General features: G+C 37.7%; 1 protein-coding gene across 1 annotated transcript in view; it reads right to left on the reverse strand.

Annotated features, from left to right (window-relative positions):
• Positions 1-3,072: 3,072 nt before the first annotated feature.
• LOC128019450 (collagen alpha-1(IV) chain) overlaps positions 3,073-24,398 on the reverse strand; it is a 50,697-nt gene continuing 29,371 nt past the window's right edge. Inside the window, exons 2-52 of the mRNA XM_052605437.1 lie at positions 24,002-24,061; positions 23,559-23,648; positions 22,871-22,915; positions 22,624-22,668; positions 22,451-22,513; positions 22,242-22,295; positions 22,027-22,053; positions 20,670-20,747; positions 20,472-20,534; positions 20,338-20,373; positions 20,199-20,237; positions 19,817-19,906; positions 19,669-19,704; positions 18,898-18,957; positions 18,338-18,373; positions 18,180-18,224; positions 18,041-18,073; positions 17,838-17,898; positions 17,711-17,746; positions 17,464-17,610; positions 17,149-17,226; positions 16,980-17,063; positions 16,830-16,900; positions 16,457-16,648; positions 16,128-16,296; positions 15,947-16,039; positions 15,741-15,845; positions 15,433-15,530; positions 15,187-15,337; positions 14,176-14,289; positions 13,924-14,091; positions 13,732-13,821; positions 13,464-13,616; positions 13,086-13,184; positions 12,882-12,971; positions 12,563-12,702; positions 12,354-12,480; positions 11,185-11,265; positions 10,883-10,981; positions 10,316-10,366; positions 9,968-10,153; positions 9,639-9,772; positions 9,460-9,532; positions 9,262-9,333; positions 8,472-8,600; positions 8,287-8,385; positions 7,954-8,166; positions 7,684-7,861; positions 7,481-7,595; positions 6,717-6,889; positions 3,073-5,474 (exon numbers count right to left, since the gene is read on the reverse strand). Of these exons, the coding sequence (XP_052461397.1) occupies positions 5,393-5,474; positions 6,717-6,889; positions 7,481-7,595; positions 7,684-7,861; positions 7,954-8,166; positions 8,287-8,385; positions 8,472-8,600; positions 9,262-9,333; positions 9,460-9,532; positions 9,639-9,772; positions 9,968-10,153; positions 10,316-10,366; positions 10,883-10,981; positions 11,185-11,265; positions 12,354-12,480; positions 12,563-12,702; positions 12,882-12,971; positions 13,086-13,184; positions 13,464-13,616; positions 13,732-13,821; positions 13,924-14,091; positions 14,176-14,289; positions 15,187-15,337; positions 15,433-15,530; positions 15,741-15,845; positions 15,947-16,039; positions 16,128-16,296; positions 16,457-16,648; positions 16,830-16,900; positions 16,980-17,063; positions 17,149-17,226; positions 17,464-17,610; positions 17,711-17,746; positions 17,838-17,898; positions 18,041-18,073; positions 18,180-18,224; positions 18,338-18,373; positions 18,898-18,957; positions 19,669-19,704; positions 19,817-19,906; positions 20,199-20,237; positions 20,338-20,373; positions 20,472-20,534; positions 20,670-20,747; positions 22,027-22,053; positions 22,242-22,295; positions 22,451-22,513; positions 22,624-22,668; positions 22,871-22,915; positions 23,559-23,648; positions 24,002-24,061 (4,851 nt within the window). The 3' untranslated portion in view covers positions 3,073-5,392. The remainder of the gene's footprint in view (positions 5,475-6,716; positions 6,890-7,480; positions 7,596-7,683; positions 7,862-7,953; positions 8,167-8,286; positions 8,386-8,471; positions 8,601-9,261; positions 9,334-9,459; positions 9,533-9,638; positions 9,773-9,967; positions 10,154-10,315; positions 10,367-10,882; positions 10,982-11,184; positions 11,266-12,353; positions 12,481-12,562; positions 12,703-12,881; positions 12,972-13,085; positions 13,185-13,463; positions 13,617-13,731; positions 13,822-13,923; positions 14,092-14,175; positions 14,290-15,186; positions 15,338-15,432; positions 15,531-15,740; positions 15,846-15,946; positions 16,040-16,127; positions 16,297-16,456; positions 16,649-16,829; positions 16,901-16,979; positions 17,064-17,148; positions 17,227-17,463; positions 17,611-17,710; positions 17,747-17,837; positions 17,899-18,040; positions 18,074-18,179; positions 18,225-18,337; positions 18,374-18,897; positions 18,958-19,668; positions 19,705-19,816; positions 19,907-20,198; positions 20,238-20,337; positions 20,374-20,471; positions 20,535-20,669; positions 20,748-22,026; positions 22,054-22,241; positions 22,296-22,450; positions 22,514-22,623; positions 22,669-22,870; positions 22,916-23,558; positions 23,649-24,001; positions 24,062-24,398) is intronic.

The following is a 24,398-nucleotide window of genomic DNA, read 5'->3' on the forward strand; positions in this document are numbered from 1 at the left end:
AGACTCAAAAGACCAAGATTCCTTGTTAATAGAACATGCGCAGAACACACATTTTGATGGGGATATGCCGAAACGCGTTTACAAGACCAAATATTCGGGTTAGAAAAGGGGTACCCCAGGTATAATATCCTGGTTTTTAAAAACCGGGATATGAGCATATCCGGGTTTTTGACGGTGTTAACATGACCGTGCGCGACCGGGTTATTGCTAATATCCCGGTTTTGAACGGGTTATTGGCTGCATGTAAACGTAGTCAGTCAGTACAACAAAGAGAGAAGTTTAGCTTTACGCTAAAAAATAGGATTTTAGGCGCAGCGTATGTCTAAATACTACCTGTAAAAAAAAAAAAAAAACCTGACCAATGACAATGGGTTTCATAGGAGGGAATTTAATAACTTCTAAAATGTAAAACGGTAAAAACATGTACATATTTATTTGGGGGTAAACTATCCCTATAAGGAGGTATTTTCTAAAAGTATTTAGACGTACAGAAACATCTTGGTAAACAAATAAAAAAATAAACAAGATATTACCTGATCCATTGCTCAGTGCGGTATTGACTATTAACTTTATTAAAAGAATGTAATCTGAATATATTTTTTAAATCTGTTTTTAAATATAATTATATTTACACTGACTCGTGTAATTTTATCCAACAGGATTGTTTAGTGAAACAAATAAAACATTTTAAAAATAAATCTACTGCTTAAACTTATTGATGAATCTGCTATTGTTTTCCCTCCAAAATAATGTAACTTCCCAGCCTGGTCTCATGTTTACATGTAAGTATTAATACGTAATATTTGACAAGCACAAAACATAAATGTTTGTATGTTTTTATAGATGCTAAAACTTAAAATTTAGACATATCTCAACATTTAAAATGTAGAAATCGCTACGTATTTTAGTTAAAAATCGTAAAAATATGTACGTATCTTTTGTATCAAGATATTTGAATAAATGCATTTTTAGCATTGTATCAGTGAGAAATTTAGATTTTTAGACCTAAAGGCTTGGATTTGGGTCTGTTTCTCGCAGTCATATGGATTTCGAAGATTTAGATTACAGTGCACGAATAAAATTTCGTAATAATGTTTCATTTTTGGTGTATTTTATAGTTCTATTGTAAGTCACAGCATGTGAAGACAATGCCTTTTGTGGCCCACGACAAACTACATGACAAGTAATTCAAGATAAACGAATGCAGAAATGTAATTTATTTTAAGGTTTAAAGTGAAGTCTTGTTTAAAATTATGTAGGCCTTTCCTTGGAAACGAGCTGCCTGAAATGACACAACAAAAAATATTAAGTAAAACGAAAAAACCATTTAAATAGCAATTTAAAACATGGTTTTGATATGACAACTAAAAACAACTAATAATAAAATGAATGCCGCGATTTCAATATTCATAAAGATTTATTTTTAGATGTCATCATTAGGTCAGTTTTTGCATTTTAATGCTGAAAATACGTATGTTAAGTATTTTTATGTTTAGATGCTGAAAATATGTCAGTATTGTATGTTTTAGTGCCTGTAAAAATTTAAATGTACGTAAAATTACGTAAAATACATACAAATTATCTTGAGATCACGTTGAACTTCCAGTAGGGTGATGTCAAAGGAATATTTACTACAAATGAAGGTCAGGTCCACAAGAGAACATTATTTGACACAGGATCAAACCACAAATAATTAATTGATTAACAATTAAACAATTTATTAAACGATATTCTGAAGATCTGAGTTCGAAATGTTTTTGCCTGCTCTGTACCAGTTCTCCTTGAAGTTTGTCCGTTTCCAATCTGATCTATTGTGTCTGTCCCCATTCCTAGAGGTGTTCCCTTTGACCGATAGAGTTTCACAACACCATGAAACTCTTCTAACTAGTTTACTTCACTCAGGGTCAAAGGTCATCCATTCATACACGTCATTTTAACAGTAGCCCATGACTGAATGGGGTAAAAGGCTATGTTTGTCCAACAGAGAGAGAATGAGATTCCTACAAAAATAGAGAGATGAAAGAGAAAGCTTATCTCTTCTCATGCTCATTGATCTGTGTGCGCAGCCCAGAACATAAGTGCTCTCACACACCACTTTACACATATCAGAGTACGCTGATAACCCCCAAAAAACTACAACCAGCTCACAGAGGAACAGAAAGTAGCACACTTCAGTCCTGTCCCCTAATGCAGTCATCCGTTCTGAGCAGAGGGAGGGTTTTAAAGTCTGAGTCAGCTTATTGATCAATAATTATGAGCGAGTAAACATGTTTGAAGGCCAGCGAGGCCTTAGATATTATCTTTAAACATTACTAGGAAAACTAACAAGGAAAGCTTTCAAAAAATGGCCTTTCGTGACAGTGTCAGACTGGAGGTATTGGTGGAAAACGTTTTTCTTCAACAGAATTAAGGAAGGGCACAAATATAATGAAAATGTGAAGTTGGAAAGGTAGTTTCTCAGACTATGCTGGAAAAATATTCCTGGAAATCCGGTTTCAGTAGTACACTTATTGTATCTCTAGATAGTTTCAACAGAAACCCTGTGGTTCAGAGTGAAACATTCTGTATGAGAGATACAAGTGTGAAAAGTTAGTGTGACTTTCATCATTGACATGACTGACTTTGAGAATATATAGAGGATGGAAGTTGTGATACTGAGCTGTAAAGCAATGTAAATATTAAGAAAGGTACTCTGAATAAATAATTTAAGCCTTGTTTTGTAAAATAATATACACTTGACAGGATTGAATTGTAGCAAGGGCTGCCACGTTGAGTGTACTTGGATCGCCCTCTCCAGGCCAACCTAAGTAAGGGTGGATCTATCTATCTATCTATCTATCTATCTATCTATCTATCTATCTATCTGTCTGTCCGTCCGTCTAAAAATAATAAACTAAAATAAATAAAGCTAATTCAAAACATTAATAAATACTATGATAATGTATAAATAACACTAAAATAATAATAACATACTTTCCAAAAATAATTTGCTTACCCTCGTGTAGTTCCAAACCTGTTTGACTTAGTTTTTTTTTTTTTTTTTTTTCGTGAATAAAACTGACAAATCCATCAAACATTTATACAAACATTTTATTGCATTAAAAATTATAGGGTGGGGGCATCACTGAAATCATTTGACACTGAAAAAATATATATATATTTTAAAAAATTGCAATCAACTTATATTATTCGTTAATACTTCATGGGCACATCAAAGCTACAGCGAGTGTGTGAGATCAATGACATTATAGTACGTATATATTGGCTCACATCCATGATTAAATTCTTGTAAGGCACTTTTAAATTTATGGAACAATTTGATGAACTCTGCTAAAAGGTCAACTGTGGGGATGGGGTTGCACTGATTAAACCACTAGTCGACTTAATGGTCTGCCATGACGCTTTAAGCTTGACGACGACTAGTTGCTTGTCCTATAGAGGGCGCAACAGGATAAGAAATCTTTGAAGGACCTCCTCATTTACGCTCAATTTCCAAACAGTTAAAATTACAAATAAATGTATACTCTGAAAGGCTCCACAAGACGGGCGGTGTGATTATATTACTGGATGCTCAAAACTGAGACGGAAGTAGACTACAAATAGACTACAGACAGAAGTGCGTACATCACTGGCGGATCGCACACACACAGAATCATTCAGCACGGAAATCTATAAACACTGTTCTGTGTTTTCTCAATGAAATAGCTTAGAAACTGAAAAGTGCAAGCATATATTTCTTAATAACTAGATCCCACAGCTTCACTACTAGTAGAGAGAGACGCTGCCAGGTAGAATTATTTCTCAACCGCAATCGCTCTCACTAATGCAGTCATATGAATGTGATGTTTGCTGTGCTACTTTATCCGTAGGCTATCTGATTTAGAACGAGCTGAAATCTGGGAGAAATATAATAACCCAAAGAGAAAAGAACTGATAAGAATGAGTTGTTATACGAGCAATAGCCACATGGGCAGTAGCACTGTGTCATATGCCATAGCTGTGCACAAGGTGTTCTAGTCTCAGCTCCAGACTTGATTTTCCCATTAAAGATGTCATCAGTGACTAGTCGACTTCGACTTTCATCACATAAAAGTCAACTTTAAAGTCATTTAACCCCTACTGCGTGGTAGGTTTTGGAGCGAGTAGTGTAGACAGAAGTCAAGTATTATCAGTGTAAAAAAAAAAAAGTAACAATAAAAAATAAAATAAAAATAAAAATCATGAACAACAAATCCATTGTGTAAGGGGGACATGTGCCGGTTCTTTGGTCTGGTTGCTGGGACATTAAGACAAAAGAAATGCAAGTCATATAACAGAATCCATGGACAATGTTCAAATTAAAGATGCTTACTTCAGACATTCTGGATAACCTCTTGAAGTTTGTTATAGATGTGGTTGAAATCAAGTCAGGTGAGCTTGCTGATGAGTTCAAGTCAACAGAGAGATAACAGAGGAGTCAACAAAAAGATGCAAAGGTGACTTAGGTGACTTTCTAGTGCACTTCTAGTCTGATTGAACAGATACAGAAGAGACTGTCTGCCTATGTGTGAATGGAAATGAAGTTAAATAGCATCATGTGAAAACATTTGCACCAAAAGGAAGGTGGACCAGCACATATGAACAAGCACAAACTTCAAAACACAGATTCATAAATGTAAGTTTTCAGTCTGAAGGACACATTCTGATTAAAAAAAAGTGCAGAACATTAAAGTTTATGTGCCACGATTGTCTTGTGCAGTGGTTAACACAGAGAAATCAGTGTAGAAAGGAAAACCCTCTTGGTGCTTAAACTCTCATCTCTTACGTTTCCATAAATAATTAAGTATAACAAAACCAATGGCATTTACCTGAAAAGATTAAGTGACAGAGTGTTAACTAAATAGAGCACTATATTTACAATATTCCTACATCATACAGAGAGGGTGCTGACAAACTTACTGACTGTGAAGTAGGAAAACTTATATTTAATTCTATAATGTCAGTAGTGTTGCTCGATTATGCGTTTTAGAGAGTAATAAACAAGATATCTGCATCTGATCTCTTTAAGTGGGATGATAAATAATGCTGAAAAAAGAGAACACGAGAAGGGCTGGATGGAATAGCATCCGATCCATGTGAGCTCTTGATGAATATGGTTACCTGCTTACTAATACATAAACTCAGTGCAAGTGTAAACAGGTGTTATCCATCAGACACAATGGAACAATGTTAGTTAAACATGAGTTAGTTATATGAGGCGAATGTGCCAGCAGATCTTGAAGTTCCATTGGTATAAATGATGAGACGGGTAGTTTTCTGTGGGTTCTTGAAGGTTTCCCAGAAGTAGCACCATACGATTGTAGTTTGTTTGTAAAACTGGAATATAAAGAGCAGACAGAGTGCAGAGGCTGGTCTAGACCCTCTTCATGCACACGTGACACCTGCTGATGTGAGTTCGTAGATCACCAGCTTTTAGCGTTGTAGGGACGGGTTTCCTGTAACCACAATAAACAGACATTTAACAAGGGGACAGGAGAATTTATATATTTGTTTCTTAACATCTTGCAATTCTGACTTTTTTCTCTCGGCATTCAATATTAAAGCAATCAAACCATAGATGACCCTGGAGCACAAAACCAGTCTTAAGTCACTGGGGTATATTTTTATTTTAGCAATAGCCAAAAACACATTGTACGGGTCAAAATTATTGTATGGGTCAAAATTACCGATTTTTCTTTTATGCCAAAAATTATTAGGATATTAAGTAAAGATCAAGTTCCATGAAGATATTTTGTAAATTTCCTGTCATCAATATGTCAAAACATAATTTATGATTAGTAATATTCATTGTTAAGAATTCATTTGGACAAACTCAAAGGTGATTTTCTCAGTATTTAGATGTTTTTTTTGCACCCTCAGATTCCAGATTTTTCAAATAGTTGTTATCTCGGCCAAATATTGTCCTATACTAATAAACCATGCATCAATGGAAAGTTTTTTTGTAAGATGATGTAAAATTCCCAATATTGAAAAATTGACACTTAAGACTTGTTTTGTAGTCCAGGGTCACATATATTGTTTATATAAAAAAAGTTGTCATTAATTTTTTTTTTTTTTTTATTCTGTTGTAGAAAATGGCAATAATAGGTCATATTGATCTGCATAATATTTGTATGGTAACATTCAAAAACTGCATATATAATTATTAAGTAATTTATTAAAATATCTGATAAATAAGTATTACATTTATACTAAATAAATTATTAAAATTAGATACATGTTTTGTAATCTTTGTACTCTGTACATTTTTAGTAAGTACTTTTAATTAAATTTTAGTAAGTAATATTAATTAAAAAGATACACTTAACATATAAGTAATTATTTTCTGGACCAATATGTTAATTGCATATAACGGTTTTTGTTATTATTCTAATATTTTTCAATCGACCTGGTTGGATGACTTTCATTTTTATTAATGCTTCAATACCGTACTGAGACATAAAAACAATAAAAACACTACTAGAAATGATTGTGCCCTCTTGTGGTAAAAGAGAGGATTTACTGTGGTTTTGAGGTACTCTATGGGTGTAGCATATATACTGTAGCTTAAGTATTTCAAATAAACAAATAAGCCTTAGTACATGATATATTCTGTGTTAAACTGAAGAAACAATAGTGCATCCATAAAAATAGTAAGAACCTACAAGGCAAAGAATATAAAGTGTGTGAAAGCTTACTTGAACATTCCGTTGTCCTCTATGGTGGCTAACCAGAAGCTGTAGGAATTAGCATAGTAGTTGCAGGTGCCTCGACCGTGACACTCGATGAAGGGAGCCGAGCGGAAATCTTCCAGACAAGAACCCGGAGAGGCCAGAGCCTGACCGGAGCCCTCGGCACCAGCACTGGTGTGCTATTACACACAGACAGCGGAAGACACAAGTTCACATTCTCATATCATCCTGTTTATTAGGTCATATTGTAATGACCTTTGAGTACTGGTTGACAGGGTTGAACATCCTGTACTTTAGTTTGGAATTTAAAAAAATTAAATACAGGATTTTTTATGTAGATATATTTGGGTGGGAAATCAAGAATGGTTAGGGTGATAATAATAATAATAATAAATAATAATTATATATATATATATATATATATATATATATATAGTACAGTACAACTGGAAAATTATATTATAATACTAATATATCTATAATCTTATATATAATAATTTTTATTAAAACGTTGAGCCTTTGCAAGCAAATAAAGATATGTGCTGCCGGTTTCTATATTAATGTCAGCACTGTTCATTTATACATTTGCAGCTCATAATACAGTGTTTCAGTGGCAACATTCATAGTAGGTTAATTTAACCAAGGTGCTATGAAACACCGTATCTCTGAACCCGACAGCACATATACCTATCTAATTAAACAGCGGTATTAGCGATTTGACTACTGGTATTTTGTCCAGCCCTAAAAACAAGCTTCTTTAGTCTCCTCACCATGACGAAAGAGTATCCCATCCAGAGAGAATCCCAACCTTGAGGGCAAGGAGGGATCCGGATGGTCTGACTGTGAACAGCTATCACCATAGCAGGAGCCTCACAAACTGCACATCTGTCACAGGAAAACATGCATGCACATGAGAAGGACGAGGAATTCTTTCTCACGGAAAACATCAAACGATTCATAAAAGATCACACACCTGCTGATGAAGGGTTTGATGTTCTGACCGGTAACAGGGGCCATGTTCATGGGCATGGGTTCGGGAGACGTGAGCCAGTACGAGTAGTCATTACGAGACGCGAAGTTACATACATTGTTGATGTTGCAGAAGAGGAAAGGCATTGGGCTGAACTTCCTTAGGCAGCTACCAGCTGTTCCTATAGGGTAAAGAGAGCATAACATCAGGGATTGTGTGACTTTGATTAATATTTCATAATATATACATGATCAGTGTGGCTGCTGTGCAGACCTAGGTCTTGTCCATGTGACCTCTCGTTGCCTTGGACATATAGCAGTGAATATCCATCATAGATTGGCGTCGTTCCCTCTGGACATTGTGGAACACCAACACTCTGACTGTGGCGGGTTACGAGGAAGCCGTGGTCCATGGAGGAAGGGCCAGGATGGCCGATGCGACCTGGGATACCACTAGGCCCTGGAGGACCAGGGTACCCTCTGGGGCCTACAGAAAAGATATTTAGGAAATAAATTAGCAAGCATTGGCAATCTTATAAATGAAAGTCATTTGAGAACTTTTCTTCTGTCTTGGATCTCTTAATATTTGATGTGTCTGTGCACCTACCAGAGGGTCCAGTTTGTCCAGGCTCTCCTTTGGACCCAGGATGTCCATTATAGCCAGGTGTCCCATCATATCCTTTTATACCCTGAGTTCCCATCACCCCTAGGAGCGTGGTTGTGCATTAAGACATGTCAACTGACTGTTTTCATAAATTTGGAAGTTCAGATATTTGAAACAGAAACACTCACCCTGTTGTCCTTTCTGTCCAGGGACGCCTTGGATTCCAACTAGACCCGGGGGACCCTGAGGTCCCGGAAGACCAGGATCTCCTTTTATAAATGTCTTCGGCCCAGGGGGTCCAGGGGGGCCTTCGCTTCCTTATATTAAAACGTTAAAAGCAGAAATTTAGAAGAATGTTTATAATGAGCTATAGAGCATTCAGACCTGAACTGCCCATTTACCATAGTAAAGACGTTTCACCACACATTCACGCTCAAATACGGATTTGAAGAAGCAGTTTGGTGGACACACAAAATGTGATCTGATACTTTGTGTGTGTAAATATATTGTGTTATGTCATTTGTCATTATGTGGCTGATGTATATTTCCAATTTTATACATTCTAGACAATTTATTTCACATTGAATTTACAGAACTACAGCTGTGAAATATTTCTATTTTTATTATAAAATATTTCACTATATTTTAATACAATAATGATTATTATATTTGCAATACTGTACAACATTGAAATTAAATTATGTTATATTTTACATTGTTATTTTATTCAGTAATAATAATAATAATAATAATAATAATAATAATAATAATAATAATAAAAAAGAATACAGTTATTATTATTAGTAGAATTATTATTGTTATTATTATGTACAATAATGTAAACCATAAAGCAATATATTTGAAGTCTACTACCAATATGACATTAGCTATATCAATTAAAATGTTCATATGAATAAATGTGGATAGACGTTATTAATATAATTCAATGGAAAACTGAGTCGAATTTTTTGTTCATACCTCTGTGACCAGGGAATCCTCTGTCACCTCCGTCACCCTTAGAGCCGATCACTCCTCTCTCACCCTTCATACCTGGAATGACACAGAGCCACTCAAACTTCCATCTCTATCAAACGTTGCCTTTTATAAATATGAAGTATGATAGTCAGAAAATGCACTGCAACATCCTGTCAAGTTCAATTTCATCTTGAATCTTACCAGGGAAACCAGGAACACCCTGTTGTCCCATCTCACCCTTTGGTCCATTATAACCAGGCAATCCGGGCTCACCCTACAGAGCACAGCTGTATTAAATGATCTACTATCTTTTTTATGATCTACTATCTATCCTTTTAAAGGCACTATTTTTATTATAGAAGACAAAGCCTTAAACTCACAGGAACACCAGTGAAACCTTTGTCCCCCTTATACCCATGAGAACCTTGTGGGCCAGGGAAGCCCACATCTCCCTTTTCTCCTTTAGCTCCAGCACTGCCTGGTATTCCAGGTGGGCCTTGATAACCAGTCACACCTGTGGTAAAAATGTGATGTGGGCGTAAGATGACGCAGAACACATCTGTCACTCCTGTTTCACACACCATTCTTTGGCTAACAGGAGGGACAACTACATTTTATAACCACAATGACCCCCTTACATTTTTATACAACTAATAATAGGAATATTCTTTCACAGAATGTCCTTAATAGTGAGGTGTTAAGGATTCACCTCTTTCTCCCGGCTGTCCCTGAGCTCCCCTGTCCCCTTTAGGGCCCTCAAGGGATGCTCCTGGAAGTCCTCTCTCTCCAGGCCATCCTTGGCTCCCTTGGAATCCTGGCAGTCCCTTCTCACCTTTGGTTCCAGGAATACCTGGACTCCCGGCCAAACCAGGAAGACCAGGGTTGCCTCTGTCACCTGTGTGGAAATAAGAATAAGTATTAATTCAAATTTGTTTCTTTTCACTAAACTATCCTTAATTTATACATTGAAAATCATTCATTTTAAGTAGACCTCCCAGTGCTCCATAAATGACAATCTAATTATTATAATTAATTATTAGGGATATGTGATTCTGACCTTTGCTGCCAGGTTCTCCGCTTGCTCCTGTCAATCCTATACCAGGTATACCTGAAGAAGAGAAACAATTGTTTGTAATGAAGCTGGGTCTCACTAACAGTACATATGCACAAATGTGTGCATTTCAACAGTATACAAACATGTTCACAAACAGATCATGATGCATCAGTTACTTGTGTTCTAAAATGCAATCAAAATGTATTAAAAGTCTAGGAAGAACTAAATCCATACATATGCAAAAAAGACAAACCAATCAAATTTTAAATCATCCAAAAAGGGGAGGTTCTCCACAGAATTGGACTTGATGCTGATTGGACTATATATCCAGAGGCAGAATAAACAGTCTAGAACAGTGATAGCTGTGGTTGAATGTGACAGAAAAAAATTCCTTGCTTTTGCATTGCTGGTTCATCGCCCTATCCTCCTAATGAAGAAATCTGACTATGCAATCGTTACTGAATTAGAGACCCACTGTCCCTAAAAGAGTCTTTTAAGAGTCCAAGATATGTGCACTACTCTAAAGCACTTTTTGAGCTACCTTTCACTTTTAGAGCTACATAATCTTACCGGGTTCTCCTCTTTCTCCATTGAATCCAGGAATGCCATCTACCCCTGCATTGCCTCTCTCCCCAGGCTGACCTGGTGGACCCTGTAGACCAGGCTCACCTAGTCAAAAAATAATAATAAATATTATTATTAGGAATTTTCACCACTGAATGTATAGAGGTCATTTGAGGCTTGCTTTAAATAAACTTCAAGCGCACTTGTGTTTCTAAGAAGGTTTCTAAGATAAAGAGACTTTTTCAGTGTGTCTAGCAACATTATGGGTGCCTTAAACATATATCAAGGGGAATTTCAGTTTGACTTACCTGGACGTCCGTGAAACCCAGGTTCTCCTGGAGACCCTGGCAACCCACTGACACCTTTCTCACCTGGTCTCCCTGGACTGCCTGCTCAGAAAATAATATGATTGGTACAGTGTATTATAAGAAAAATGATTGTATTAGTGTCTCAATGTGTTAAAGGGGGGGGTGAAATGCTCGTTTTCACTCAATATCCTGTTAATATTGAGTACCTATAGAGTAGTACTGCATCCTTCATAACTCCAAAAAGTCTTTAGTTTTATTATATTCATAAGAGAAAGATAGTCTGTACCGATTTTTCCCGGAAAAACACGAGCGCCTAGAGGCCTGACGTGTGGGCGGAGCTAAAGAATCACGAGCGCCAGTAGGCTTTTGAGTTGAGAGCATGTGGAAGCTGTGACACAGCTTTATGTCGTCTTTTTTTTTTTTTTTTTTTAAGCTGTACATGTGGAAAGTGCAGTTTGATGACAACATCGCATGTTGTTTACTTGATGTGCTTACACGCTGATAGCTAAGTTAACAACACAGAGATATTTGAAGCAGTTTTACTCACCGCCTGCGGTTCCAACACACAATCGTGACCCTTTTCCGTTGGGACTGCATTATCCTTAAGAAATAAACGATGTGCAATCCGAAATGCAGGGAACAAACAAAAACACTTGCACAACTCCGTTGATGCTCTGTAAAAATAAACTCCATCCACTGGTCCCTTAATGCTGTTTCTCTTTTGGTAATCTGTGCAGGGTTGTCTTGCCCTGGCAACCAAAAACACACTTCTTTTGTGACTTTTCGCGACGCTCTCGCTCTGATCAGGCTGTGCTCAGCCTCTCAGTGCTCTGCTATACTGGAGCGCGTGCTCTTCCGGTAGAAGAGCGCGCACTTAGGACCCATATAAGGAAATTCCGCTCCATCTAACGTCACACAGAGCCATACTCGAAAAAAACTTTCCGAAACTTGTGACAAACTGGAAGAGGTTTTTTTGGAACAAAAATACTCCTTCAAACGTACAACTTAATTTTTGAAACTTTGTCCATGTTTAGCATGGGAATCCAACTCTTTAACAGTGTAAAAAAACTCAGTATGCATGAAATAGCATTTCACCCCCCCTTTAAAGACACTGGCTGATAAACAGTGTATTTCAGTGTAATTTGCATTAGTCATTATAATCATCTTGCCTGGGTAACCAATCGATCCTGTGTCTCCTTTATGTCCTTGAATTCCAGGAGCTCCTGGGATGCCCATTGTACCCTTCTGTCCCTTCTGTCCAGGTTCCCCAGGGGAACCAGGGGTGCCAACATTTCCCTGTAAGTATGAGATATACCAAGTAAGACTTATACTGTATTGTTAATGTACTTTTTGTTTATACTAAAACAACAACACAAACCTTCACTCCAGGGGGACCGGGGATTCCTGTTCCTGGTAAACCAGGCTCTCCTCTATCTCCTTTGGGGCCATCAACACCTTTAAATCCAGGATGTCCCGGAGACCCACTAACACCCTGAATACCTTTTGGTCCCACTGAACCTAAAGAACCACAAAATGTTAACTTAAAATTGATCAAACGGCAATCAACAATACTAGAGTTTATTATTCATAACAAAACTGCCTCAATGATTAATAATAATTTGTATTATTTAATATGTTTTCTTCTTTTCTTTATTTGTTTTCAACCCACATGCAGAAGTGGAGAGCACTATATTTACCTGGGTATCCCATGTCTCCTCTTTGACCTGGGTTTCCAGGTTCTCCAGTTCCTCCTTGCTCCCCAGGGACTCCAGTGTCTCCTTTCTCACCTGGAGTGAAGCCACAATAATCAAATAATGTTCTCTTAATAACATTACTGAATCATGATACTTAACAGCTACCATCATTTTAATTTGAGTACAGATTATTATCAGGGGACTAACCTTGCTGTCCATGTGAACCAGGCATTCCATCTTTTCCTGGCATTCCAGAGTCTCCAGGTGTTCCAGGAAACCCCTTTTCTCCAGTAGGACCAGGATCACCTGATAGACAAGGATAAAATATAAAGACAAATCAGTTTATAGTTCACTGATTTTAAATCAGACACCAATGGAAGCAAACAATCCAGAGATGTGTGCTTCCTTGAAACTCTTTTATTGCAAAATTATTAGATAATTTAGATCATTTTCAAAACAACAACAACAAAACAATGTCTGAGAACACTGTTAACATTTTTTTTTGAAAATTTTTGTTGTTGTTCTGTTGCATGGAAATTAGTTTTGGTCCTGAAACCTCTATGACAAACACCTCTCTCTCCGTACCTCTGTTTCCTCTGTCTCCTTTGTCCCCTTTAAAGTTGTCCATTGGATAATCAGTAATGTTTCCAGGTGGCCCCTGTGAACCCATTTCTCCTCTCTCACCCTTGTTACCTGGATCACCAAACTCTCCCCTGATCCCAATCAAACCGGGGTCACCTGAAAGAGACAGAACGAACTGAAGATTTAGCTTATGCAACTCTAACTATGACCCTGTCAAATGAAGATAACAAAATATTATTTATTCCAAATAATAGGAATTGTGTTCTAATACCTTTTTGTCCAGGTTCTCCAGGGTTCCCATCAGGCCCTGCATATCCAGGAGGTCCTGTCATTCCCATTATTCCAATTTGTCCTTTTGGACCTGATAAAACAAACAAACAAACATCAACATATGAATCAGTTTAAGGTAAACAAACATGTGCGAGGAGAACACCAGGAATAATGGGTATCAAGAAACTCTCACCACGTTCACCAGGGAAGCCATCTCTTCCTGGAGGTCCTTGTTCTCCTGGCAAACCCTTATATCCTGCTAGACCTGGGACACCAGGGCTACCTCTGTCACCTGGAGGGCCAGGCATGTCTACACCAGGTAGGCCTTGATAACCTTTCTCACCCTTTATACCTATCTGGCCTAGGGCATCATCCAAACAAGTTACATACCATGTACCATACCTTACATAAAACTTTGTGGGTGCTAATCAATTGAAAAACTCACCAAAGGGTCCAGGGCGTCCAGGTGGGCCCATTGGTCCAGGTGGTCCAGGTTCTCCGAGCTCTGGAGGACCTGGTGGCCCCATCGCACCACGAGCTCCAGGTGGTCCAGGGTTACCTGCAAAAGTCAATATTAATGTTATTATACACCCTGAATACATCCCCTTTAATTTCTTTCAAGCCATTTCTCCAACACTCTCTTTCTGTTTGAGGTTAAAACACTTGAGGCACTGAAATCATTGTCTGACACCTTCCTTACAAGAATAGATCCACTTGTCTGAACTGGCCATCATAAAAACTGCACCTCATTTGAGACAAATCTAAAAAGCAGCATACTGTTCTACCTGACCCTCAAATGCCCCACAGTCATTGTGAGAAAATCTGCATGCCTTGCCAGTTCAAAAACACTATCATCAACTAAACCAGCCAGGAACCTGAGGAAAGTGTTTGGCATTGATCGTGTACATAGATTTCCACTCAACATGAAGATCTGATGGTTCCTTGTCCAGGCGCTTGTCATTACAGATGAACTACTGCAGTGCTCTACTGTCCTTCAAGCATACACAATGCAACCTATGCAAAGTATTGGTTGGTATGATTTCCTTTAAAAATATATATTTATATACATGTTATTGGCAATTTTGTATGGTCAACTTTTCTCAGGAGAAGATCAAACTGGTTGTACTTTAACCTGAAATGAGACTGGAACACTGGGACACCTTCCTTAGCTTTTGTCCTTATTTAAATTCACCAAGAGAATCCCTACAATGTTAAGTTTAATAAAGCCACAACACATATTTTTTTCTACTTTTGGCAATGCATCAGTGAAACCAACGGGATGTTTTTTCTAATGCTCATATGATTTTACTCTTTTGATCTCAATTTCTGAACTCAACTCCCATGAACAAAAGCGTCTGCTAAAAGTTTATTAGTCAGTTCTAAAGGAAATACTTTCTGAACATCTGTTCAGTAATCTATTCAAATGTATTATGAGAAACCAACACAATAAATGTACCTTTGAATCCCTGTAATCCAGGTGGCCCAGTAAGCCCCTCAATTCCAGGAACCCCTGGCATTCCAGGAATACCCTTCTCCCCTGGAAATCCTGGCACTCCTGGATAACCTATGGCACCTTTGGGACCAGGAAGACCCATGCCAGGTTCACCCTATATATGATAAAGTTTAAGGTCAATTAAAAAAGTGACCCATTTCGTTATAACTATAACACATTAAAAAGTCTAAATGACATCCACCATCATACTTTTTGACCAGATGTCCCTGCACGACCAGGCCAGCCATCCTGACCTGGTCGACCAGGTTCTCCTGGAATCCCGGCAGGACCTGTAATCCCAGAGTGTCCTAGAAGAGGGAAAGATGGATAGTCAGAAAGGTATTACAGTCTAGATTGGATAGTTGAAACATAATTTGACACCCATTTATGCAAAAGTCAGTCTCAACTATTCTTTGCCATTTTATCAATAGTGAACTTTCAGGTTTAATTATTAAACATGCAGAGGATTAACACATTTCACCATTAAACTAAATTTGACGCCTATAGACACTACTTGCCTTTTGGCCCCGGGGGCCCAGTAGGGCCGATTCCTGACAGTCCAGGGTCACCTTTGTCTCCTGGGAATCCTGGATTTCCACGTTGACCTGGAAAACCTGTGTCACCTGAGTGATAAAGTGAAAGAGACGTCAACACAACCAGCTTTGTATCAGAGCATTGCATATAATTATAAGCAGGATGACACATTAGCAGAACCTGAATTTACCTTGAAAACCAGGTCTGCCAGTCTCTCCACGAGGTCCTGGGGCACCCTGAGGTCCAGGTAAACTTATACTTTTACCAGCTTCGCCTTTAGCTCCTACAAAGATATTTGAGATTGTGACTGTTTTAAAGAACAGAACGATGACAACCTGTGGATAAGCACATTTTTACTCTAAATCACTGACCTGGAAATCCTGGCCTTCCTGGTGCACCAGGCAAACCTTCTGAGCCTTTTTCACCAGGTTCACCTGGCCGACCTATGCCTGGAATACCTGGGGGACCTCTCTCACCCGGAAGGCCGGGTAGACCACGATCTCCATCTAGGCCACGATCACCCTTAATACCAAATCTTGCCTAATTACAGAAACAAGATTTCTGAGTCAAATTAACATATATTACATGTTTAACAAAACATTGCAGTATAGACAGTTGGATTCAGATACACAGTAAATTAGATGCAAAAGTGGATTCAGCTATTTGTCAAGTCTGTTTGGTCGGATCTATTGGTACTCACAGGCTCTCCCTTGGGTCCAGGTTGCCCTGACCGACCATCGTTTCCTGGGAGCCCATCAACACCAGGGAATCCTCTGTCTCCAGTAGTACCAGGTAAACCCTTATCTCCTTTCAGCCCTGGAGCCACAAAGATATCACCAGGCTCACCATGAGCACCAGGGGCACCCATTAAACCTGGAGAGCCTTCCTGACCCTAAAATTCAAGGAACAGCAAGAAGAAAGGTACAATTCATACTGAGATTCTGCAATGTTTGCATCCTCATTTATAGTGGGCACAGTGCACTACTCATGCATTTGTATCCAGGAATTTTTTTGCTTCCACAAAAAACATATAAAAGTAATAAATGTTAAATTATAATGGAAAATATACATACAGGAATTCCAACAGACCCAGGAGGTCCTGTTACACCCTTCTCTCCTTTATTCCCCACATGTCCAGGAAAACCTAAAATGAAAACATCCAGTGTGATGCATAATCTCATAAAGAACATGCATAAAAAAAAGCCTTGCTCGTTGCTTCTCACCTTGCTGACCCTTTGGTCCTGGAGGACCAGGCAAACCGGGTGGCCCAAAAACAGTGCAATCTGTGCATGTTTCACCTTGATCACCTGAAAGAGCCAAAAAACACTCAGAACCAATTTTAACGAAACCAAAACTACAGTAAACAAATGGATGATTGAATGACCTCCTTACCTTTCTGTCCTATCTCTCCTTGCAACCCAGGAGGTCCAGGAGGGCCTTTATCTCCTTTTTCGATATTACATGTTTCATCTAAAATAAAAGTAACAATGCCCATGAGACTTTGGAACGGGCAATCAAAGAAACCACCCAAGACCCTTTATACATTGTGTCTAATCACTACCAGATGTTAACCCAATGTGCATATCATAAATATCAAAGACTTTTTCTTCGATGATATGGTCACTCCATTCTCTCCATGAGCTTCCTGAATGATGTTTAATATTACAGCATGAAAAAAAGCAATTTTGTGTTTGAAGATGTTCTTACTGATTGGTCCTGGCGGTCCAGGGGGGCCTGGTTGTCCATCAGCTCCTCTTGAACCGTTAAGAGACAGTCCATCAGCTCCTTTATCTCCCTTATGGCCAATCTCTCCAGGGACGCCAGGAGGTCCAGGAGGACCAGGAATATACCTGCCTAAAGTAAACCACGATCATGAAGGAAACGGTCATTATTTTAAACTACTACATTATGCTGACCTAATTCAACCTAACACTTAATCAGAGTGTTTTCTTACCTGGGGGTCCAGGACCTCCACTCTCTCCTGGAGAACCTAATAAATGAAGAAAACAGTTGAACAGATAAAGACAGTGCAGACTATGACAGGACAACTAGATACTGACAAGACATTCTGAAGATATTACCTATCGCTCCTTGTGCTCCAGGGGGGCCAGGACGACCAGGAGGGCCAGGAAGACCACCACCCTGTAAGATAAGCGGCTACCAGTTCATAACATTGATCTAAGCCAATCAGGTGCAGAAGTAGTGCGTGGTTTTGTAAGTGTTCAGTAAAGATTCAGTACAGCAGGCATAATCTGAGTTTTTATGGAGTTGTGTAACCACTTACATATCCTGGTGGTCCTCTGTCTCCTTTTTCCCCCTAACATGAACAAACGTCATAATATAAATAAATAAAAATAAAAATGTATAGCAATGCATTTTATTTCTAGAGGTACCCCATGGCCCTTCAAGATGGGATTTCTTACCTGAAAGCCATGATAGCCAGGATTACCAGTTATGCCCCGATCCCCCTATCACAATCAAAGGGATTTAAAAATAAGTATTTCAAATAAGAAAGTATGACTAACTACAATCGAATTTAGCAGGTATCCACATTGCTGATGAGATCTGAAGATCACCAGACCTTTTCTCCATTCTGTCCATCTTTTCCTGGTTTCCCCTTTGAAAACATAAAGTGAAGCTCAGATTTCACATCATATATAAAACATTATCATACAGTATGATGAGATAGGTCAACAATCATTACTAAAACAAATCAAGATGACCAGTTATTGTATGGCTTAAGACACTTTATGGCTTAGAAGATGAATACAGTTAAGATTGATAATTAACCTTGAAATAGTACACAAAGTAAATGAGTGACATTGATGATAATAAGGTTAATTTTACAGATATTCAAGATGCTCTATGAAGATGAAGTTTTATGCAACAGGGTGGAGTTAATGCAGCTTGTTTGCTGCTGTCTAACACAAAATAAGGATAAGTCGAATACTACAGCATTCTTAAAACTATAAAAGATTTGTGGATTTTATGATGACAGTATTATTAAATTAGAAAAGCAAATTTTCGCTAGTGGTGTATGAAATTGGGACCCCACTGAATGTAACAGTTAAAGTTGACTGATTTATGATGAATATATTTAATAAGTAAATATTCAGTTGTGTTCTTGTACAGGTCACTTACGATTGGTCCCGGTGGTCCTGGTTCACCTTTGATTCCATGTTGATGTGGTTCACAAAAACCCTTGGTAATGAAGGCAAAGGCAAAAATAATTGTTATTACTAGGGTGACATTATGAGCCATTTTCCCAGGACGCGTCCTTGCCAGGATTTTTATATTGCCTTAAATATCCAGATTTTGGCTGTTTGTGCTGTGCAGATCGATCATTGTATGACATTCATAAAAGCTATAGAGAGCAGAGCAGACGGCTCCTTGTGCATTCAAATCACTCTCTTAGTACTCTTGTGTCATACAATGATCGGTGCACAGTTGAATGAACGAACAAACACCTAACATGTGCATGTATTTGCATTGCTTTGATCGTCCTCTGTAGATCTGACCTTCTCACGCCATACGATTGGTTGATTATGTAACATACCTGCATGTTATTGGTCAAACTACTTTGGATGTTTTAGGCAATATAGAAATCCTGGCTCATATAGTCACCTTTGTTATTACTATCCCCTTCAAATTCAATTCACATTTATTTGTATAGTGCTTTCCACAACACACATCATTCCAAAGCAGCTATGATTAGATAAACTCAGAGAGTCAATGATTTAAACAAAAGGTAACATTTTCTATTACAGGTCAGAGATGATATATCATCATATATAATGTATGTACAAACTCATATAATATTATAACATATTTTAATATATACAATTGTAGAACAGACTCTGTACAGTGTGGTTCTATTTGTATTTCAGTCCACAATTTTGTGCTGCCACTTACCTTTTCTCCTTTCTCTCCGTTAGAGCCTCTTTCACCCTAGAAAATATAAAAGATACATGGAACACTTAATAAGGCAACTTAGATAAAAGATGTAGCCTCCAAGATTTTGGACACTTAAACCACAAATAATTTCTTTTTGATATCATACCGGTGGTCCAGGTATAAAAATAGTCTCAGAGACTCCATGTTCCTCTCGTCTCCCTGGTGGACCAGGAGGACCGGATAAACCTATTTCTCCCTGAAGAAAAAAAGAAACAGGAAATTATATGATATGATATTTAGTGAGACTAAAACAGAAAAGATGCCAATCAGCTTTGGTGATGCAACAGGTGAGAAGTGCAAATGGGCTACAGAGTTTGATGCTTATGCTTGTTGTTTGTATCATATTGTCAGCTTCCAGTCATGTTCAATAGCAGGAAGTACTTAGGCAGATCTAGTTTATTACTTTGTGTTTGCCTGGCTCAAGCATATGCTGCAAGTGTTATTATAGGTTCTTATGGCAGATGTTTTTTGAGCCCATGGTTCCTCACCTTTTGTCCTTTCTCACCAATAAATGTCAGCTTGTCACCCTAAAAAAAGGACGGGTAAGACAGACACTGGTCACTTCAGTGAGTCTAGACTCAAACTTTATCATATATTCAATAGATTTGAAATGAGTGAAAGGGTTACCGGCTCTCCCTTTTGGCCATGTTCACCAGACCTTCCCTTCAAAGAACAATTGCATGGTGTGAGATTCTGGAGCAGGTTCACTGGTGTTGGTTAATTGTGCTTTAGGTTAAACTACTTTTTAACTTTAGACTTACAGGAGGTCCTATTGGTCCAGGTGGGCCGACTGGCCCTTGTTGTCCAGGATATCCTTGTTGTCCCTAAAAAAGAAAAGAAAAATCAGACAAAGTTTGGAAACAATGGAACATGTTAGAATATAAAACAGAATATAAAAGTTATCAATAGTAAATGCGTATTTTCAACATGAACACAAAGTAGTGCATTAAAATCATTACGGGTGAACCGGGTGGTCCGGGCAAGCCCCTGTCTCCTTTCTGAGGGATGGGTACTCCAATAACACCACCTGGATCTCCCTATGAGAGTGTAATAGGAGCATACACAAATTTCACTAAAACATTTTCATGTCAATAACTAATAAACTATACTACTTAAGAATTCATTATTCTGAAAACATAATTCATTATTAGTGATGTCTTTTATCATATTACCACCGTTTTATAAAAGCAATATGCACTGGAGAATGTACGTTCTATTGATTTTACCATGGTTTCGGTTGTTTTAGGCGCTCTTCTTAACTCACGTTAAGCTTCTTTCCTATTTTCAACCAGCTTTATATTGTGACAATGTCAGTAGCATAGTTAAATTATTAATGTGCACTCTTACTCCATGTTACCCATACCAAGATGCATTTGTGCTTCATAGACAGCAAAGTTTAATTAAAAGCCAATAGTGAATTACCACTTTAAGAACTCCCCATCTTTATGGTAAAATCATATATGGCCGTTCTTGACTTAATGCTTTATTATGCAAAACTAAGTTATAATGTATTCCATTTTCCATGATCATATTACCTCAATTTTACAGTCTCTGCACTGGCTACCTATTAAGTTCTGTATCAGTTACGGTCAATGGTTTAGCTCCTGCGTACCTAACTAGTCTTCCACCACGCTACAATCCATCACGCTCCCTAAGGTCACAAAACACTGGACTTTTGGTAGTTCCTAGGATAGCAAAGTCCACTAAAGGAGGTAGAGCTTTCTCACATTTTGCTCTCAAACTCTGGAATAGCCTTCCTGATAATGTTCGGGGTTCAGACACACTCTCTCTGTGTAAATCTAGATTAAAACCACATCTCTTTTGCCAAGCATTCAAATAATGTGTCTCTTAAATTGTGACTGCAGTTGCATCTGATCAAATGCACATTCTTATTCTTTAGCTTGGGTTAAACTATTTAATTTTACTTTGTTGGAACGGCAGCTAGCCTATTGATGTCTCTATTTGTTTCTATATTTAACTAGGATATACACAAGCGTCTGGATCCAGAACACCTGAGAAGAGATGATGCTGACCCTCAGAGGACCCCAGATGATGCTAACCCTGAATCAACAAACTGAACTAACAATTATTGCTACAAGTGTGACTGCATCATATAATAATTGCTGTTAATAATGTTCATCGTCTGTATACACTTTTCTGAAAAATCCTATCATATGCATACAAACTGACAGTCACCACTAATAAACTACTACTAAATATTGTAGAAACATAATTTTCTGTAGTTGCTTTGTATTGATTTGTATTGTAAAAAGCACTATAAAATAAACTTGAATTAAATTGATTTGAATTGAATACCTTTACTCCCCTCAAACCGGGAAAACCCTGAGTAAGAATCAGAAAAAAATATATATATATTTGTTAAGTCAGGAATCTTTTGTTGGACTGGATTAGAAACATACAGTGATTTTTAACACAATGTAAAATGTAAATTTTTATCTAAAGGCACAATACATAAGCACTGATACACATTTGAAATATTAGAGGCATATATGATATAAAACTACTCATACCGGTGGTCCCTGCACTCCCGGAACACCTGGAATTCCGTGAAAACCCCGGTCCCCCTGCAAAACACAAAATAACCCCTCTATTCAATCCCACCTCGGATTTTCTGAATAATTTAAGACAATTAAAGTAGAGGCTTATCCCTTTATGCTCACTTTGCATTTTAAGGATAAAAAAATGCAGATGTCTCATAAAAACAACAAACATAGTGTACCTTTGTTCCATTGCAGCCTGGGATTCCTTGAGGTCCAGGTGCACCTTCTAGACCTGGAAGACCCTGTAGAAAAGCAAAACAATCGCAGAAACACATACATATGCAGAGAGTTTATGTTTCTCCTAAAATTCATTAGTGATGATCAATTTTGTTTGAACAGAAGTTTAACTTACAGGAATACCTGGGTGTCCTGGGAAACCAGCCACCCCTGGTGGGCCCTACAAAAAAATTAAATAAAAATAAATAAATAAATAAATAAAATACCCTCTATAATATATAATATTGTAAAAGTAATATACAGTGTCAAAGTGTTGCTACTGTAAGATTAATTACAATTAATTATTTGTATTTTTTTGCCTTACAGAAAATGACTATGTTATAACATTATCAATTTAGCATATGATATTTATGGACACTTACTCTGTTTCCTTTCTGTCCTGGAGCTCCTGGCTCCCCTGTATCTCCCTGGGAGAAAACATAAAATAATATTGAAAAAATATTGCAATTCATGTTTACTTGTGCCCATTTGCATTTGATAAGTACATTAGTTAATTTGGTGGTTATTTACCTTTATTTAATTGGTCACCATTTGTAAAACCTAGGGTGACCATATTGAGCCATTAAAAAAAAAAAAAAAAAAAAAAAACTAAGAGGCAAACTGTTATAATGGTAAAAACCCAAATCCTTCTATCATCATTTTAGCTTACAAATTCAATCCTTTGGCTAATTTGTTACAGTTTGCTGAAGTAATGTGTGCTTCTAAAAATAGGCTAATTCTTCACTGAATTAGCATTTTTGTTTGGGTATGTATATTGTACCTGAAGCTGTACAGTGCATTTCACATAGGTCTTACACAAACTGTGTGAGCGATGCTATTTCATTACGGTGAACTGGCCAAATTCTGAGACACACTCATGCTCCCAGTGTGAATACTGCTGTCATCTGTTACTACGAGTGAAATGTAATAATCAAGTGTAACGCTTGTGTGAAAACATATGGTCACCCTATAAAACCTAAAGCAAAGCCAGTTGAGATCCACTAGTATGTAGGACATACACACACTCAAAAAAAGGGATATTTTGAGAAGCAAATCAGTATAGTACTTTACCCTTAGTCCCATTGACCCTGAGGGGCCCTCAGGCCCTGGCAATCCAGGAAATCCTACAAGGCCCATCAAACCAGGGAGCCCAACCTCACCCTAATAAGAATGAACAAAAGATTTAAAGTGAATTAGTGCTATCCACCTTTTCTACATAAAGCAACATTTTCCACATAGTACCGTACATTTCATATGCATCCCACATCCACAGGACAGAGCGTATGCTGTTAACATAATCGCACCACTAGATGGTGCAACAGATCCTTCTATGTCAGTTTAGTGCTCTGACATTAGGAAATGCATACAATATAGGCAACAACTTCTAAGGAATTTACCCCCAATTTCTAGGCATTATTTATCAATGAATCGGTTTTATGAGTGAGTTAATGCGAGTAAAGGTGTCTAACAGAAATAATAGCTATAAAGGAGCAAGCAGAGGAAAACAATCTCACCTTCGCCCCTTTAACACCACTGCAGTCACATCCACCACATGAAGACCCCGAGCATCCACCCTGTAAGCAGTAAGCCAATGTCAGGTTCCAAACTGAACCGTTAGGAGGCAGTAAACACATAATATTGGCATCAGAAAGAGGTTTATAAAGTAGATTAGACCAAGAGCTTTGGACCAAATTATAGTAGACGCAAGGGTATCATCAGACCAGTAAATTAAAGCTGGAAGAATAATAATGATCTGGAAATAACATGACAAAATAATACATGCACATCATTTTTTTTTCTTAGTTTAAATGTTAATTTGGTCTTTTTGTGGTGTCCCTAGGAAAAAGTACTTTGTTTTTGTTTATTTATTTATTTATTTTTATTTATGCTTTAAACATGCACCAAACCACC

This window comes from Carassius gibelio, chromosome A9, assembly GCF_023724105.1.
Source record: "Carassius gibelio isolate Cgi1373 ecotype wild population from Czech Republic chromosome A9, carGib1.2-hapl.c, whole genome shotgun sequence".
NCBI classification, from domain to species: Eukaryota; Metazoa; Chordata; class Actinopteri; order Cypriniformes; family Cyprinidae; genus Carassius; species Carassius gibelio.